At 36.6% G+C, this 18,799-nt stretch overlaps 1 protein-coding gene and 1 long non-coding RNA gene across 6 annotated transcripts; one reads left to right on the top strand and one right to left on the bottom strand.

Annotated features, from left to right (window-relative positions):
* The first annotated feature begins 3,960 nt into the window (after positions 1-3,960).
* LOC131298867 (uncharacterized) lies at positions 3,961-10,202 on the top strand. 5 transcript variants are annotated; one of them, XR_009190561.1, is made up of 5 exons: positions 3,961-4,102; positions 6,465-6,598; positions 6,843-6,929; positions 7,180-7,267; positions 8,481-10,202. It is a non-coding gene; the product is annotated as an uncharacterized LOC131298867 (long non-coding RNA). The 5 variants fall into 5 exon arrangements; XR_009190560.1 differs by lacking the exon at positions 7,180-7,267 and having other exon boundaries at positions 3,968-4,102; positions 7,671-9,116; positions 9,398-10,202; XR_009190558.1 differs by lacking the exon at positions 7,180-7,267 and having other exon boundaries at positions 3,964-4,102; positions 7,671-10,202.
* Positions 10,203-10,651: 449 nt separating this feature from the next.
* LOC131298495 (uncharacterized) lies at positions 10,652-18,499 on the bottom strand. Its single transcript, XM_058323982.1, is given in 9 exon segments — positions 10,652-11,308; positions 11,843-11,864; positions 11,867-12,152; positions 13,737-13,864; positions 13,867-14,155; positions 14,655-14,783; positions 15,686-15,848; positions 16,508-16,722; positions 18,425-18,499. Coding segments are annotated over 9 exon segments (1,578 nt in total). The 3' UTR covers positions 10,652-11,037.
* Positions 18,500-18,799: the final 300 nt, after the last annotated feature.

Below are 18,799 nucleotides of genomic sequence, written 5' to 3'. Positions count from 1 at the left end.
TGTCTCCTTGAACCATCTTGGACTCCATGTATCCTTGAATCTTTTCTTCCATGGCGTCAAGTTTCGCTTCATAGTTTCCTTGACCTAATTAATAAGCCCCGGTGGATAATGGTGATGGAGATGTATTGCGGCCTTTTCCTGTTCATCAAGTCGAACCTCATTCTTATGCAGTTGATGTTACGAATCAGCCTCACTCTTTAGGCCAGCAGCTTTGCTTAGCATCTTCTGCACAACTCGTTTTATTCAAGGCAACCACAGTCTGTTACCACTACTCCAGAAGATCAGCAGTACCGAATCGGAGTGGCAAAAAAGAGAAAGAGACCTAAGTTGCAGCTCTGACAAAGAGCGACGGAGGACCATGGCGAGGAGCGACAGTTGTGGCGGTGGTGGACGATGGAAAGGATTCAAAACCTGAGTAATAGTTCATGTTTAATATTATTTCTATTATTTGCTTTAGAAAGGGATCATGTGATGTGCTTTCATCTGGAACTACTGGAACAGGGGTGGTCAACTATTTTGATCATATAGCTATCGATTTTTTTAATTAAATTAAATATTTGAAGTATAGCTCGGTGCCATTATATACATGTTGCACCCTATGCTGTTTTTCTAAAGTCAGAAGGTTTGAGAATCTGATTGAAAGAGAGAAATGGAAAAAACGCGTTCAAGACCTAAACTTCGAATCCTGTGGGAGAACTCAATCTCGTTTCACTCTCAAGTTCGAAAAGTATAACTCATAACTATAGCCCGTACCTGATTGAAACAAACCCACGCCCTTTGTTTCCCTCTCAGACGTGGCAAAAAGTTGGGAGATCAAAAATAATTTTCGAAGAAGATTTGTCTATAGAAGTTTTTTAAGTCTTGGTGGCTACTTAGAAAGCATGTGAATTCGGTGTTACTCACATTCGAGTCTTGGAGATCCAAGTTGTGAATATGTGCAAGGGTCTTTTTTGTGCCAATTTTTGTTTCTGGTGGCTAATGGGAAACTTTTGGAGGTGTTCTTAGTTGGTCTATAAACTGTGATGTGCTTGTTGCAATGCAGTCAGTGTAATGAGTAGTTATGGTTTTGAAGTCACAAACTGTGCATTGTAATTTTGTTGCGTCTGCGCGTTTTCACAAAGTACAGGGTGTGCAAATGCACAAAATTGAACCTAATAAGGCTTATGCGCACATAGCCCAAGGGGATATAAGTGGAATTTGCCCAATTTAAAAACACACTTCCTACTGAGTAATTATTCAAATGGTCTTATGGCACATATTTCTATGGGATCCATACATTTAGAGGTAGACCCAATAAAAATGATCGGTGTTTGGGTGTGCATTTGTTCATGGCAGTAGAATTATTACTAATGCAAAATGAAGTCCACTGGCAATCTCATTTTTGATAATTCAATCCGTTCATTTGTAGGCTTCCATCTTTCTGTTAACTTTCTAATCAACTCACATGCCTTCAGCAAAAAGGGCAGCCAAAGTCTTGAACTCTTTGCTTGGATGATCTAAGTAAAACCACATGTAAACGATTTGAGCTCTATATATTATTCACGTGAGAGAATTCAGATTCATTTCAGGCTTATTCCTACATATGTTGACACGATGGTGTTAACAAAATACACCAACAAAACCACCATTCATTTTTGGCGAAAAGGGGACCTTCATAGAGATAAACAACTTAGAAGTAGAACATAAGACTTTCAGTTAATACACCAACAAAACCACCATTCGTTTTTGGCAAAAAGGGGACCTTCATAGAGATAAACAACTTAGAAGTAGAACATAAGAGATTTAGTTAATTATAGAACCATATTACACACAACAGAAACATAATATAACCAACAGACCACAGAAACATAGGAACGATAAAAGGGAGGAAGTTCCAGACCCTAAGAAAAAATGCAGATCTTGCCTTCGAACAAGAGCGGTTTCGCAGAAGTAAAAGTGCTTGAGCCTAAACAACCAAAAAGACAGAATACAAAAGGTCAAAAAATGACAAAGGCTTAGAAATGCTTGTACCACAACTTCCTGCAATATTGTTCTACTTGATATTCATAGTTTTGAAAGAGGTAAATATTCTACTATGGTAATATTTAGAAGTAATGAAACACAGCACAGCGTTGCACAACAGGAAATGTCCATGAACCCTTTAACTTTTTGTTCTGTACGAGAACAATCCCCCTTCTGCGTACGAACAGAGGAAATAGGAGGCTTCTGAAAGAGGCTGATCAGGAAGAAGAGAGAGAATGGCAACACGGGAGGGAGGAACATAATCCAAAAACACCACCCCAATGTGAACAAGTAGCCCACACAATGGAGAATTTGAATCAGAATGGACCAAGGAGCTGTGTAATGCAAATCCTTTAATCTCACCAATTCGAGGGGCATCCTTTTTGAGAAATCAAAAACTAGATTGAATATTGGATAAGGAGCAGACAGGTCTAAGTAGCCTGCACTTTCATCATGCAAGCCTCACGAGGATAAACAAGGGTAGAACCACAATTACACCTGAATAATTGGTTCCAAATATCAGGACGTTATATCTATGGCTGTACATGTGAATCCATCAGGTGTAACATTGTACGTTTCACAGCAACAATACTTGTGTGTGGTACGCAAATCATGTTTCGTTTTATGGATTTTGTGTGGTATATGAATGTTGGGAGTGATGGTGTGCTAACCTAGATGAGATGTCCGCTGCTCATTGTGCCCTTAGTCCTTTTAATTTTTGTAATCTAATTCTTAAAGAGTAATTTCTTTCGTTGATAGAAAAACAAATGATTGGGTATGCAAATCCCATTTGGTGGTTCATTCTAAAAATTAAGAGACAGAGCCAGAAATTTTGCTTGGATCGAGGGGGCATGTTAGAGTTCAAAAAATATTTTTTGATCAACATTCATAGAATTAAGAAACTTTTACCCCGCCTAATACTTCTCCACCCCCAAAAAAGATGAAGTAGCCGAGGTAGCAAGTAACAATATTGAATCAAAAGACTTCACAAAAACCATGGGCCGGAAAAGGACTTTCTTCAGAAGCCAAATGTCAAACACGTGGGAAGCATATACCTTGCATCGATTTCTAATGCCGTAAACCATGTAAAATCAAAACCCGAAAAGCTATTAGAATGTGCGCCGATAGAAATTGAATTAGATGCAATAACCACCCATTGTACCTTAATTCGTTCCTCACATTCTTGGGCTGCAAACACCTGTTGTTGTAGAGAGAGAGAGAGAGAGAGAGAGAGAGAGAGACGATGGATGTGGCCGCGTGGATGAGTTTACCAGCTCCGAGCGCCCGAGTCGCGGACACCCCTCCGCCGGTGATCGGAACTCGGATCGGCCACGATGGAGGTCGACTTGTATCGGCGACGTCGTTATAACAGACAACGATCAGAAGGAGAAAAAAAAAGTCTTTTAAAAGTTGTAATCAAGTGCTCCCGACTCATTTTTTTTCAATTTTTTTCGACGTATATCTTTTCCGATTAAATACCAAGAAGTATCCGATTGACTTGATATGTTACAAAATCATTGTAATTGACAAGTTCTGCAACATGGACAAATCGGATAACAAAAATAATTCGAAAGTAAGGTCGAAATTTTTAAAAAACAGAGGAGAAGGTGAATCCTTCTACTAGAGTTTCATAAGGGTTATAATCAAGTATACTCAGCTAACTTTTCTTCATCTTTTTTCGGAATCTATCTTCTCCGATTAATAACCATTTGATGCTCAATTGAATTCATACTTCACATAAATATTTTAATCAACAAGGTATACAATGAGGACAAACCGGATCATCAAACTAATCTCAAAATGAGTTTCAAAATTGCCAAAAAAGGGAGAGAAGCCTTTTTCTTAAGACTTCGCAAGTTGAAGATGAGAAGTCTGAGTCGCGTTTTGTACGAGCGCGTTTCTTATTTCTCGGACACATCGTATTTTAAAGACTTGATCTTACACCAATACCGAACTCGCGCTTACGCAACACGCTTTCCATAGAACGTATAATATTACATCGTAGTTTAATTTTGCTTTTCAAGATTTTCCTCCTCCTCGATTTACTTTCTGATAATACAAGTCGAACGTCAAAGCTTGGATGACAGGTTCATGGCGTTGGGTCGGTATCCATTCGGATCTCCCTTTGGTTAACAAATAATCCTCTGGATTATATCCTCTTATGATTCCATTTCGTTGCTGAGAAATTGCCTGGAAAAAATGACTTTTTTGGCCTCTGTTAACGGATTGAAAGTGAATTCTGGGTTACCCTTGTGAATTCTGGGTTACCCTTAACAATGGAGGAATCTATGGTACACAGGGTATACCGTATGCCTAAATTATGACAATTTGTGATTTTTCTTATGCCAATTTTTGGTTTTTTAATGCATATTTATGATTCTAGTTACGACTTGTACATTAAAATTTACCTGTTTAACAGGTCATTAGCAGGTTACCTATAATTAAAAAATATTGTTATTATGTAACCATAATTATTCGTACTGAAATCCATAATACTTGTACCCTAACCAAATATATACGTACAATATCAAAAATTAAATAATGTTACTCACAAATGTTATAACAACACCATAAATTGGCATTATCTTATCACAATGAATCGTACCAAATTTTTTTTTACTCGTATGATATTCCGTTACAAAATCAAAATATGTCGTACCAGAATCAACAATTGTTATACCCAAGCCAAAAATATTTGTAAAATGCCACAAATTTTATACAATAATCACAATTATTATGACAACACCTAAAATTGTCATTTTCTTAACACAACGTGTCATATCAAAAGAAAAAATATTTAAATACCACAAATTTTATAACAAACCATAATTGTTATGACAATACCATAAATTGACGTTTTCTTACCACAATGTGTCGTACCAAAGGAAATTAATTAAAATATTCCGTAATAACACATGTCTAAAATACCACAAATTCAGTAATATAACCAAATTTGTTTTGACAACACCATAAATTGACGTTTTCATACCCACAACGTCTCGTATAAAAAAATTCAATCAGAATGTTCAATTAACGATAGTTATAATCAATAAAATATCATACCTCAAATTCAGTAATATAACCAAATTTGTTATGACAACACCATAAATTAACGTTTTCATACCCACAACGTATCGTATAAAAAAAATTCAATTGAATGCTCAGTTAACGATAGTTATTATTAGCAAAATACCATACCGCAAATTCAGTAATATAATCAAATTTGTTATGACAACACCATAAATTGGCGTTTTCATACCCATTACGTGTCGTATAAAAAAATTCAATCAGAATGTTTAGTAAACGATAGTTATAATTGACAAAATACAATACCACTAATTATTTTCAATTCCCGCCACGTTATTTTTTTAAATTTTAAAATTTCCACCATATTATCTTAATTTTCGATTCCCTCTACACTATTTTTTCAAATTCTTATTTGTCCCTACACAATATCTCAATAATTTAAACTAAAAATGAAGTTCTCGCACAAAATTTTCATCCAAGAAATTCACCAAAAAGTAAGTATTATACCCAAATTTTTGAATACAACTACAATTTTCTCTCAAAATATTAGTCTAAATCAAATTATTTTTTTACAAAACTTAATTCAAAAAATCAAAATTCCTTCGTGGAAAAATGAGAGGTCACGAAAAAAATAATTATCCAACTATTTCAAATGCATACAATTTCAACACTAAAATGGAGTACAAAAAAATAAGTGTGAATATCAAAAAATAGAGTGTGAAAATTACTCTCTTTTTTGTAATTGGTAAAATTAATTATATTAATACCCAATATTATCAATATTCAGGGCGGTGCACTTAACAATTGGCACTATATATTTGACACATGGATCGGTGTCGAACCTTCACCCTATGCGTACCAATCCAAATTTAATGGTGATCCTTGGAACTAGGTCGTGGAAGTAAAATCTAAATAATTTTGTAAATTTATTGTCATTGTACTTTCTTTCAAAAAAAATTATTATAGTTGACATTTTGATTTACACCAATGACGTAGGCTATAATATTGATCTACAAGTGTAGGCCCAGCACTAGGATGGCGGCATTTGAGGCCTCTGTCTTTTCAAATTTTCAGCCTGAAAATAAAGCCCTTACATACAAGAAAATATTATATAATTAATAGCCTTTAGAATTACAAATTCTCAATTGTGTACCATAGTGATAAGGTGTTAGAGTTTGGACATTTATCTAAAAGATCTGGGGTTCAGTCTTAAACCCTTCGTTCCTTTTTTTTTTTTTTTAAAGAATGTTGTTATTTTTTAGGATAAACCTGTTACCTGCTAAGCCCTTTTTTTATTTTATTAATTGATTTAATAAATGGATGGTCTGGATTATTTATTTTGAAATCCAAAGGTTTAAAATCATGATGCGTACGGTACACCCCCGAATAAAAGGTGTGTACCATAGGACTACCCTTTAACAATATTTGAATTTTAGGTGATTGATGATGGTGGCTCAGAGTATAAAGGAAGACTACAGGGTTGTTTGTGTGGCCGTGTAGTATTGTTCTTGCTGAGTATGTTTGACAACAAAGATTACCCTTTTTCCGGATTAGGGTTAGCGTAGTTGAGGTGAGAAAAGTACTCCTATCTACTTGCTTGTCATTGTTTTCCGCTTTAACATTCTGTACACAAATCTATTGTGCTGAAATTGAGCCCACTATTTTTGTCTTTTCCTAAGTTGTTTAGCCTAATAATCATGGTATGTTAAATGCATTTGTAATTTTGATGGCTATTTTCGGTGAATACAATGTAGTACCACTTTTTACTATTTAATTGTGTGTGGTTTATTGGGTTATATAATTGAAATCTACAGCTTGGAGCCAGGACTTCGTTACCGGGGTTAGTTGCCGCGAAAGTGAGCTCAGATGTCACCCTAACCGATGATGCAAACAGACCAGAGGTATTATATCTCATATTCAGTTGAATCAAAGACCCCCATTTTTGGAAAACTCAGACATTGCCATTGTCACTTCAGCTATACAGAACTCCCAACTTTCGCACTAATTTTCCGTAGTATTATTGGTTCATGGGTCGTCATCTCCATTACCACCTCCTCATACTCGTGACTCGTATTATTGATTCGACTAGATTGACGATAGACTCCTACAGCAAACTTGTATGGATTTGTGTGCATGCATTGATTCGACTAGATTGACGAGAGACTCCTAGCAACAAACTTGTATGGATTTGTGTGCATGTGCATGGACAACACTATTCAAGACCCTTGACTAGTAAAAGGTGCGCGTTAGCGCTTTTTTATGCAAGAGAATTTTCTGGATCTTATTAAATTATATAAAATCTTTCTTTGAAAAGTACGCCTGAGAGGATCTTGGTTAACTTGTTTTGGCTTTACTGCCTGGTCAAATTTAGTTTTGACCATGTGGTGCTACATATAAACATGGTAAAATCAGATTTTAGTGATCTAATGTATGATAGAATGCTCAGATTTAAGGACTATTTACTCCTTTTTCACATATTGAGACCCAAAAGAAGTTGGTCTAGAAGATTTTGGCCAAATATGGCACTTAACCGGAGATTTTTCTCATATTCGCTCTACATGGCATGATGTGCACTTGTTTCTTCAGTTTTGTCAGTATGTAGTAAGTTTGTATGCTTGTCTTAGCCCTTTGTAGAATTTCAGGATGTGCCCTAAAATTCTGTGCTAAACAAATCGGAATTCCTCCCTCCACCTTCCTCTGCTGGATTAAATGTCGAGATAATGAAGTGGCTTCATGCCTATAGAGCCATCTTCTTCGCGCTTAGTGATCCACCAATTGATTAGTTTTTACGTTGTCAATCCCATTTGCAAATTGCTGAGAAGAACGATTCCAGCAGCTATTCCTTGGTCGTTTTGAGTCTTTAGCTTTCAGCAGATGCTGCAAATGGTCAGATTGGGTACTTGATGCACCTTATTGTCAATGAAGGGTCTGAAGGCCAACTTGGATGCCCCATATCTGTACTAAAGGGCTGTCAGCATTTTTCATCCTTATAGCCATGCTAGATATGCTTTCTTTCCCAGTATGGGAAGATTTAACCACGGAGACTAGTTGGGGTGTGCATCCTCAAAAGTTAGATCCTCAAAATCATCCAAGGTTTCAACTACTGTTCCACTACTTTTGTTTGGAGAACTAGATTTATGTTGTAGGTTTTGTTAAACATCTATCGACAATGGCAAGGATAGGCTCAACCTGTGGTTTTGCCTGCGGCAATTTATCTTATACCGTTCTTCCAATCGTACAAACTAGTAATCTAATTCTTGTCAACTTGGGATCCATGGGTATTCCTTACTTTCCCCGCTGCATCCATGATTCAAACACATGTGAAAACATATATATGAGATTTTGGAAATGGTTTGAGGGCATATTCTGGTCTACAATGTTTGTACAGGTATTTTTCCTGTTGCTTGCGCAAATAAAAGTTATTTTAACATTTCTCTTCCAACAAAACGTAGGAAGGAATGGGGGAAGAAAAATTGCGACCGGCAACAACGAGACTTGAACCCAAATATCATGTCCAGTAAAAGAGCACAGGGTCTAGTTGTCTATTTGGAAGTTCAAGTTCTGATGCTGTAGATGATATTTACCTTGACTCATAATTGGCTATGGATTTGGCTTGGCCACCTATGAGTATTAGCAGTGGAAGTAATGCTGCTTCAGATCTCATACATTTGTGATATGCACTTGGAAAGTTTTTGTCCCTTTCCTCTGAATCCTCTCACAGGTGAAGAACAAAACCACGTGTATCAATCCCATCCAATGGGTTTGCTGAAAATCTTATTTGTACGCAGGTATGGCCGGGTGGTTGTTTTCATCCTGTTTGCATTGCCGGAGAATGCCCCTTGCCATCACTTACCCAAATAAAAAGTGAGACAGAAACATGAGATGAGAAGTACCTTGGTTGATATTCTAGTGTACTTCTTTGGATATCTCATCTTATTCCTTGCTCAATACAAGCATGCATGTGACTATTTTTCATGGTTGAAAAGTTTTTTCCTGTGCAAGGCTTGTTTTAATGTTCTGCGCCAATTAGGTGCCTAAAAATGCTCGGCACCGGAGAAAAATGGAGGAAGTTTTTCGAAGAACAAAGAGTATGCTGTTACGGACATGAACTGCCCTCTTTGGTTCAAATAAGACTGGCCTTTGAAAAACCGCTGCCGCAATGGACTTCATACCAATAGGAACCATCTTAACCATGATAGTGAACCAAGTCTAAAATGAATTTGACTAGTTTTTCAATTTTCTCATGTTTATGCGATACAATACTTCCAGAAATCAATCATCATAAATGAATAGTTGTGGCCGATGGTTGAATTTTTATTTTTATTTTGTGGAACTTGTTTGACGTTATTGTCATTCTTGAACTCTCCAGGGTCAAAGAAGTGAAGAATGTAAATGGTAAGAGCACCTGTTCCCATGGAACTTAATGAACAAACACAAAGCTACTTGGTGAAGCAGGAGAGATACCCCCTTTGCTTGAAATGGCATCTGGAAACAGCGAATCTAAAGAGTTGGCTTTATCTGCGTTGGTTAAGCTACCAGGCTGCCATGTAAACAAGAACCGCGTCTGCACAGCTGGTTGGGTTCCTCTTCATCTGAAGTTAATCTTTTTCGTTCCATCTACGCAAGTCATATTCGCAAAATGCTCTGGAGTCCTTGAAACACTTGCTTCAAACGGAAATGGAACTATATTCTTAATTGATGAAGCCAGGGCGCCCCAACTTGAAGTACTGCCCATTATCACCAACTTGTTACTTTTGCATCAAAAGCCCAACACCTCATATATTGTGAGGAAGCCAGCCTTGCGTTTTGAGAAGAATTTGTTTAGATTTCTGTTCTCACTTCAAATGGGTTATCACTGATCATTACTCTTCTTGATGACTCCATCTTGGATCCATGAAGTTGCAATGAATCTTCTCTTCCTCTTCTCACAATAAGAGCCAGAAGGAGTTGTGGAATGCCTTCTCAAGCCAAGAAGACTTGAAGCTTTAGTCAATTTTCTAGAAAACAAGACAAGATACCATGTACAAATGGCTGCAGCTGGTTTACCAGCCAATTCACTTGGTTAAGGATTTTTAACTTCCTTGTTTGATAGGTGTGTTAAGGACGTTCGAACCTGAATCTCTTTATTGGGTGAAGGTTTTCCAAGCTATTTTCTCAATTTTCTCTTTTTTATTATGAGTTGCAGCCTGTATAAATGTGCATTCTAAAATTGTCCCTAAAGATGTTAATCTTTAATACCAATGCAGAAAACTTCATGACTGGGTATCGTACCGTTTTCGATCGTGAAGAGATGGTTCAGTGCGTTTTGCAATTGACATAAATATCCACATTGATATATTTAAAATCGTCTAATATACATCAAACGGCTCTTGAACACGTGTCTGGATCTATGTTAGGACATTTGTGTTCTAAGCATTTTCCATTCGTATTTTCTTTTCCCATGGTTTGTCTATATGACCAAACAAAGGAAAATGAAATGCTAATGAATAATGATTACTATTTGAACAACTAATTAGAAGATGCAATTGCCAAACCAAAAAAAAAAAAAAAGACCTTCTCAATCATAAGCAAGCAATTGCATGTTTGTACTAGTATTTCTTCTATTAAGCCGAACCCGAAAAAAGAATGAAATCATCTAACTTGCGTTCAAAATTTTCTCAGCTACATTGCTTAAAGATGTACTCGAGAGACAAAATCTTATAAGAAAGCTTCAACTTCTCTAGAACTTAGCTTTCAGGCTAGAAATTCTGGTTTCCAACCTATTGCCGCACAATGAAGATCCTAACATTCAGCAAATCCATTCTAGATCACTGATAAAACTAAAATACATATTACAAGAAAACAGTAATAATCTCTCTCTTATTGTGCAGCCCCTTGGTTACTTGATGCACCAGTTCCATTTCTTTTGCTTTGCCTCCATTACAAATCCAAAGCAATCATGTCTTCCAGAGTTTAATTTAGCAGAACTCCAGCCTACCTTGCCAACCAATCAAAAACATCCTTCTTTTACTATCTGGCCTTGGATCCCGATTTTCCAGTTTTTCCTGAGATCTTATTATCGGTGGGTATTTGAACTTGTTTCAACTTCGTCTTAATTTACCTAACAAGCGAAGATAGTTCATACTGCTCTTTTTTCTTTGAGGACATATCATCAGACTGTACAAACTCATTTTTCTCTGTCTTTAGGTCATCAGAAGGCAACTGAGCTTGTTTTGACCCTAGTACTTCTTGGTCACCCTTGCGTTGCTTCTGTGCTAACTGCTGAGCATAAGTCGCACTCCTGCAAAACAAAACTCAGTTCATAAGCAATAAATATGCGGTAAGGAACTCCTGGAATAGGTAGCAATGATTGGTAATTATTTATAAGTTCTTCCAAGGATCAGAAATCAAAATAGTTATTGACAAGGATCAAAATTTTGGTTCGGTCTGTTATTTCAGTTAGCTAGGAAAAGGAAATGTTTCGAAAACATTCTGATGTGTTTCAGAAATGTAGCCTGAACATAATGGAAATGTGAAAATGACTTGGGGATGTATCAACGTGCCATTGTTGAATAATTCTAATAGGCGTCATAACAGCTCAATGTTTCGGTATGTTTCACACAATTCCAACATGTTTCAGTAAGTTTCGTCACGTGTCAGTGGAAACACTGAAATTTTGCAATTCCACTTATATTTCGTTTCAGTCTCCAAGGAAACACAAACATTTTGACCCTTTTTTGGAAACGTAACTAAATTTTGTTCCTTGATTATCAGAGACCAGAGCAGATAAATGTTAAGGAAAACCAATTGTAATGTCACGAAAAGTTGGATATACCTTTTGAATTGGGGATCCGTGTGTCCAAGGCAAAAAGAGGTGAGGTGAAGATAGCTGAAAACCTTGGATCATCGTAATCAACACTAGGTAATTTCCCCTCATCGGGAATTTCTTTTTCCCTTCTTTTTTCCTTTCTTCCCTTCCTACCCTTCCCCTCAACCTTTTTGGGTTTTAAATTATATCCCTTCAAGCTGGCGTCTGCTCCATTCCCGTCTGCCAGTAATAACTCAAGCTCTGCTATGCTTGCTGCTTCTGCTTCTTTAGCTGTTTCCTCGTTCTTCTTCCCCTTTTTGTCACTATTACCTTTACCCTCTTTGCTTGCCTTAACCATGGTTCTTCAATGAAAAAATCATCCACCTCTTCTTTTGGTTCCCTATCACTATCACTACTCTCATCATCTGTTAAATACTTGGAGCTATTTTTCCTGGCCATCTTTTTTCTCTTCTCTTCCTTATTGAGCTTCCCAAAAATGTTTCCGATTTCTTATCCTTCTTTTCTAGCTCATGCTTGCTTATATCTTCTAATCCAGTGTCAAAAGTGACCTCCATATCCTAACCATCTTCATTGTCCTCATCAGAATCTTCACCAGACTGGAGTAGAGTGATAGGTGTGTAAATATGCCTATTTACGCCCCCTAACTTAAGTTTGTTATGTCCGTTTAGTGTGCTACTTGGAGTTTGATACTTGTTAATTATGTTTCAGGACTCTTTGAGCCGATGAATAACATTTGGAGCTAAAGCGCAAAGTCGAATTTTATTTCGTGTCAAAATAAAGCCGATCGTCAAATTAATTAAAGCTCGAAGCGGCAATTAATGAGTATATGGCGTGGACTAGTTTTATTTGGGTCAAAACCCATTGTGACCCAATCATGATTGACTGGGAATTGGACAATTATAAAGTGGGCCCAATAATTGAAGGATTGGTGATACTTTTAGAAGCCGAAGAAAGTCTCGGCCTTATTACTACAGCTGGAGTGGTCCACTATTAAAGGAAGAAAAAAAGGGTTTTAGGAAAAAATCTTTTCCCACGGCAGAAACAAGAGAACGGGGGCTGCCATCCTATATTACTTTTCCACGCAGAAACAGAGGAGAAGGGTGCTGCCATCATCAGGATCTCTTTCTGACACATAACAGAGAGAGCACGACAAATACGGCAGAAGCTTCAATGGGATTTTATCTTTGCACGATCATCCTCTCCTCCATGCACGGCTAATCTACTCGACTAGGGTAACGAAGATGTCTCTCCAAATAGTGTAGTTGTTAGATTTCTAGGGTTCTATATTCAACTTGATTGTATGACTTGATCGATTCATAACTTTTTATGAAGTTTTATATTTTTCCAATAATCGAATGTGTTTGTATCCATGGTTTCAAGCACTGTCATGCAATGATTTTGAATGTTTCGAGATAGGCTTTGAGATAGTTTATACGACGTGAGACGGATCGTGCCGTGGTTAAATCCAATGAGACAATCCGTGCCGTGTTGAAATAACTTATACGGAGTACGAATCTTGATTATATTTTTGGGGATTATCGATAGGAATTGCTACCCTACGGTGATCTGGTTGAATGTTGAATGTGAACCCTAGGTTTCGAAATAATTGTGTTACAAGGGGAGACTGAATCGGAAACCCTAGTCTCTTCTCTCATCAGTTTACAACTCCTTTAATTTGCATTCTAGTTTAATTTTAGGTTAATCAAATCCAAATCAAAATCCAACTTCTTTTAGTTTCAGAATTAAATTAGAAATTAATTGAAAGTACCGTAACTTAGCTTTTTACTCCCTGCGGACGTTCCTGGACTTAACCACTATTCTTCAGAATACTAGTTAATTCCTTGGTTTTATAAATTATATTTTTGGTACGAAAACGACAGACCAAATTTGTCACTATTACCTTTACCCTCTTTGCTTGCCTTAACCATGGTTCTTCAATGAAAAAATCATCCACCTCTTCTTTTGGTTCCCTATCACTATCACTACTCTCATCATCTGTTAAATACTTGGAGCTATTTTTCCTGGCCATCTTTTTTCTCTTCTCTTCCTTATTGAGCTTCCCAAAAATGTTTCCGATTTCTTATCCTTCTTTTCTAGCTCATGCTTGCTTATATCTTCTAATCCAGTGTCAAAAGTGACCTCCATATCCTGACCATCTTCATTGTCCTCATCAGAATCTTCACCAGACTGGAGTAGAGGGATCATATCCTGTTTCTTATGTTTCTTTTGAGGTTTGTCTTCTGTCGCATTGTCATTTTCATCTTCGTCAGATTCACTCTCATCAGAAGCCAGAAATTCTTTCAATTCCATTTCGGCCAGCTATAGGGAAACATAATTGGAATCAGAAAGGGAAAGAAAAGGCAACAGTCCCTCCATCCCATTTTGTTTGTTCATTTTCACTCAATACAAACAAAAAATTTGTCCATATTATCCATATTCATCTTTTCTCATATGATTTGAAAAACGACTGTCTATAGAACTAATAATGATCTTTTAATTGAAGTACTACAACAAATATTCATCGAATATGTTATTTGTTGATCCAATTAATGGCACAACGGGCAAAAAATGGAGTAACAAAATAGGAGGATAGATGATCATACATGAAAATCTCTTCAAATTAAGATCACACAAAGGTGACTATTTTGAGTTTCAAAAGTCTCTCCTCTAAATTTTTTTGTTGCTTCTTACCATTCTAGTCCTTATTTTAAACAGCCATCGATGGAAAAAATTAGGCACGCCCAGATACAAGTGCAGAGAAAGTGCAGAAATTTGGGATAAAAAACAGACACTCAAACAGGAAAAAAAAAACACCGACCTGGTCATCATTAAACTTCCTCTTCAATGCCTTCGCGCGTTGTGGCTCATCGTCCTCCCATGTGAGATGAATGTTACTTCGCTGTAATGCTCGAGTCTTGAAATCTAAACCTTCATAGTTTGCTGAGGCCTAGCCCAAATGTAGAAATGACAATGTAAATAATAACTTTGAGGTTAATCTGAGGCAGAGCAGGCTCACAATAGCCTAGGTGAAGACCGAAGAACAGAAAATATCATTAGAAAGAAAAAGAGCTGCATGAAACGTACAGGTTGCGGTGATGCCAATTACTGCCTTCAAAATACCAAATCTCGAACCGCTTGCAGGACGATTGGATATCTTAATGGAACAGTAAACAACGTGATTTCTATATACATCGGCTGGGGAGCCATATACAAAAGAAAGATTGAAGTGAGACTCGGTAACTGATTGCATAGAGGCAGTTTGATAGAAGGTTCATAAAAAGAGGAGAGTTAATCAGGAAATGAACAAACTAATTCATCATTCATGACATAGAGAAGAAGAAGGATTTTGGAAAGCCACAAATACTATAGCTATCCACCGGATATTAAGTTGACCATTTTATCACAATAGCAAAAATATGAAAAAACTTTGTATTCAGCAACTAAGAGAACGCAAAGTAAAACAAGTGTATCTAAAATGAGAATGTTAAGGTGCATGTGTGGTGAGACAAGGAGAGATAGAAGCATAAATGAAAACATCTGTCAATTAGTAGTGGTAGCACCAATTAAGATATAAAAAACAAAAGCAATTACTAATTTCTATTGGCGTCTACACATGATTGTAGGCTTGTAGCACAAGTAGCCGCCATCTACAGGATCAGACCTACATCTTTTCCAAGAATCACATTGAGAGCATTAAAAAATCAATATTCTGTCCCCAAATGGGACCCACTAGTAGCTTCGATTGCATTCCCTGACAAACTTATTCAGTCCAATCACCTAAACTTTCTTATCAGAAAATATCAATGTTCTTTTTTTCAAAACAGATCATATAATAGCTACAAAAATTACCTCAGTTGTGGCATCACGAGGAGGATGTTTAAATTCCATGGAGTCCGGAATAAACCTCAAGTCTAGCTTATTTGATGATCTTTCGAACTAAATTCCATTGTAACTTTTATAAAGATAATCTGCAGTAGCTATGGAATCGCAATCCACGACTGCATAATAGTACCTGAAAAACATTACAAGATGAACATAATGAAAGTATTATATGGTAAGCGTTGCTCAATTTATAAGATAACAAGATAAGATTATTTCCTTGCATGTATGTCAGAAAAATGATCAGGAAAAAGAGCTAGAAATTTTACGTCTCCAATTAGTAAATAGGCATAATCCATTAAGGTTCAATGAAAGGACTTCATTGAGGAATCTTTCTTAAGCATGAATCCTTCTGTAGTCATAACTTCAAAATACAAAGAAACGACTAAAAGGTTTAAACTTCCTCCAGTTAAAACAAAAAATGGAAAACCCTCCAAATTTGTAATACAATAGTTTCACCAAAGCTCTCCTCAGTTCAGAGCAGAAAAATGTCAGCAGAAGCATGATTTTGGTTAAACCTTTTTCCTATTTACATAATGTTTTTTTCTTACGAGGCCACAAAACATCAGAAAGGAAGAGGTTTTAAATTTTCGTACTCTTATCTCACATCTCATATGTCACAGATTACTTGAGCAAAAATACGAAGCATTAGTAACCATAAGAGCACAAGACAGTAGTTTATTTTCTCAGATGAACAAACAACGAAACGATGTTATGTACCAGTATGCTAGCAAAGCTAATACTAATCTATATATCTCATGCAAGGGAAAAGCAACAGCATCAGGTATTTACCTTAGCCTACTTAATTCATACTCACGCAGTTTCTAAACATCAATTTCATCATCACTTTCATTCTGCTCTTTGTCGTCATCAAATAGGAGTACTGGACCACGCACAGCTTCCTCTTCCATGCGCTTTAGTCCAAACTCAGATGGATAGACAGCAACAGATATAATCTGTCGCCCTTTAGGAAGAAATGAGCTCAATAATACTTACAAATCAACTGCCTATAGAGCAAAGCAATTTTCTCAGCAGAGGACACTGGACACCAATACATTTCTGACTACACAAGTTTGGAATTGTCTTCTCTTCACAGCTAGTTTAGTTGCCCAAGGAAAGGACAATTAGAAACTAAAGCACATAATATGCTAACTAATTAAGTGATGCTGAAATACTGCTAAGAAACTACAGCATGTCGAGTAAACAACACATATAAATGACGATAAAAAAAAGTACAAAAACCTGATTTCTACTATGGGAAGCTTTAACTCAAGTGAAACCAACATAAAGAAATGTTGGTCCTTGTAATTGCTTAATTACTCTCTTAAAGGACATATATACATGAATACATCTAAAAATGAATAAGTCTATAGAAACAAACACACTACAAATATTGGTCTCCCTAACTTGTGTTATTCAAAACCATCTCTTATAGGATTTCTAAATCCGAAAAAGATCTCTTACTATCCTGTTACTGTAAGAATGAAAAAAGCCAGGGTACTCTACCGAAATTAACTTCTACGAAAACATTTCCAACTCATAAATCGTTCTCACGACTAAAAAGTCTATATGCAAATACCAAAAGAGAGAGTTTTGCATATATAAATTCTAACCATATCACATTGCTAGGTTGTTCCCTATTACAAATCGACCTGAACCATGGTTCATTCTTCTTCAAATACTGCTGTAACATTTTACATTGCGGGAAAGGGGATAAGTTAAGAAGGCTCCTTCCAAGAAACTAGGCCCAGGTTAAAGAACAAAACCGGTATGGTATTCATATATAACTTCTAAAAATGTCAAAGTCAAGGAGGACCTCAAACAGTGGTTTCATCAACTCTAAACTCCACACAACAGGGGTTTATAATGTTCATCAAGACACCATACAACTTCAATGTGACATTTACGAAAGCACGTCAGTCTATTGCAAAAGTACTAGACCACAATACGTACAAATCTGGGAAAAGTCCATTTTACCGGCTCTTTACCCCTGAGGTTTAAACTTGACCACATAACCCCCACTTGGTTTAGAGGTCTCTATCCATTTTAACAGTTCATGAGCCATACGCAGGTAGTTTGCAAAAGTTTATGTCAATGAGCATTTTCCCTCCCAAATGAAGACCAAAAGATATCCTTAGGCTATAAACAAAAAAGAAAGCCCCAATGTTCTCCTCTTCTCCACGAGTAGCAAGATTCGGTCCCACCCACACATATTACCATGTATACTACAATGTATTCCCTCATCTCCTCTCTCTTCAAAATCGAACCTTCTATTCATTTTTCTCCTCTTCGGCCCATTCCTCTGCATTCGAATCCTTAATTTTTGAAGAGATTGTGTCAGTTTTCAAACTCGTTATTGAACCTAGTTCTTTAATCGATCTCGTTAAAGAGTATAAGGGAAAGAGAAAGAAGAGAGGAGAGGATGGTGGGGCAATCGGCGCCGATGGCCATGGCTGCCGCTGGCTTTCCCTCTTTCTTTCTTCTTTTTTTTTTAAATTTTTGATTGATAGAAATGGGGTGGGTAAAATGACGACGATACCCCTCATTTTAACAGATGGGGCTCACGGCGTTAGACCTGGGGACTTGATTGGTTCAAAATTAAAACGTTGGGGACCAAATGTCTCCAATGTTTACATTGGGGATGAAAATGAGACAAAATAAATACTTTGGGGACCAAAAAGGTTAATAAGCCAACTTTTATTATCTAACATCTCCCTTAATCCTGTAGACGAGAGCTACGCTATTACTGGTTGGGCAATCAAGGATAGGTCCACAACATACCATTTAAAGTGAAATTCGGATCGCCATTCCATATTATCAAGAAATATTTAAATATTCATCCTCTTTATCTATGCCATGTAAGAATTCATCCTGCCCTTTTTTCATGCTTATGTTTTCATCCTCTTAGTGTGTGAATTACCTTTCTTACCATTTTCACTATGATATACATATATATTTATGTTATATTAATGCTTTCCTAATTTAGTGGGATTGGATTGAATTGTTTTCCCAATTTAGTAGAATTAGATTAGATTGTTTTCCTAATTCAGTGGGATTTGGTATTAAATATAATTGATTATTTTT

Source organism: Rhododendron vialii, chromosome 8a (genome assembly GCF_030253575.1).
Source record: "Rhododendron vialii isolate Sample 1 chromosome 8a, ASM3025357v1".
In the NCBI taxonomy this organism is placed as follows: domain Eukaryota; kingdom Viridiplantae; phylum Streptophyta; class Magnoliopsida; order Ericales; family Ericaceae; genus Rhododendron; species Rhododendron vialii.
Note: the sequence above shows the minus strand (reverse complement) of the source record. Positions and strands in the feature narration are given on the sequence as shown.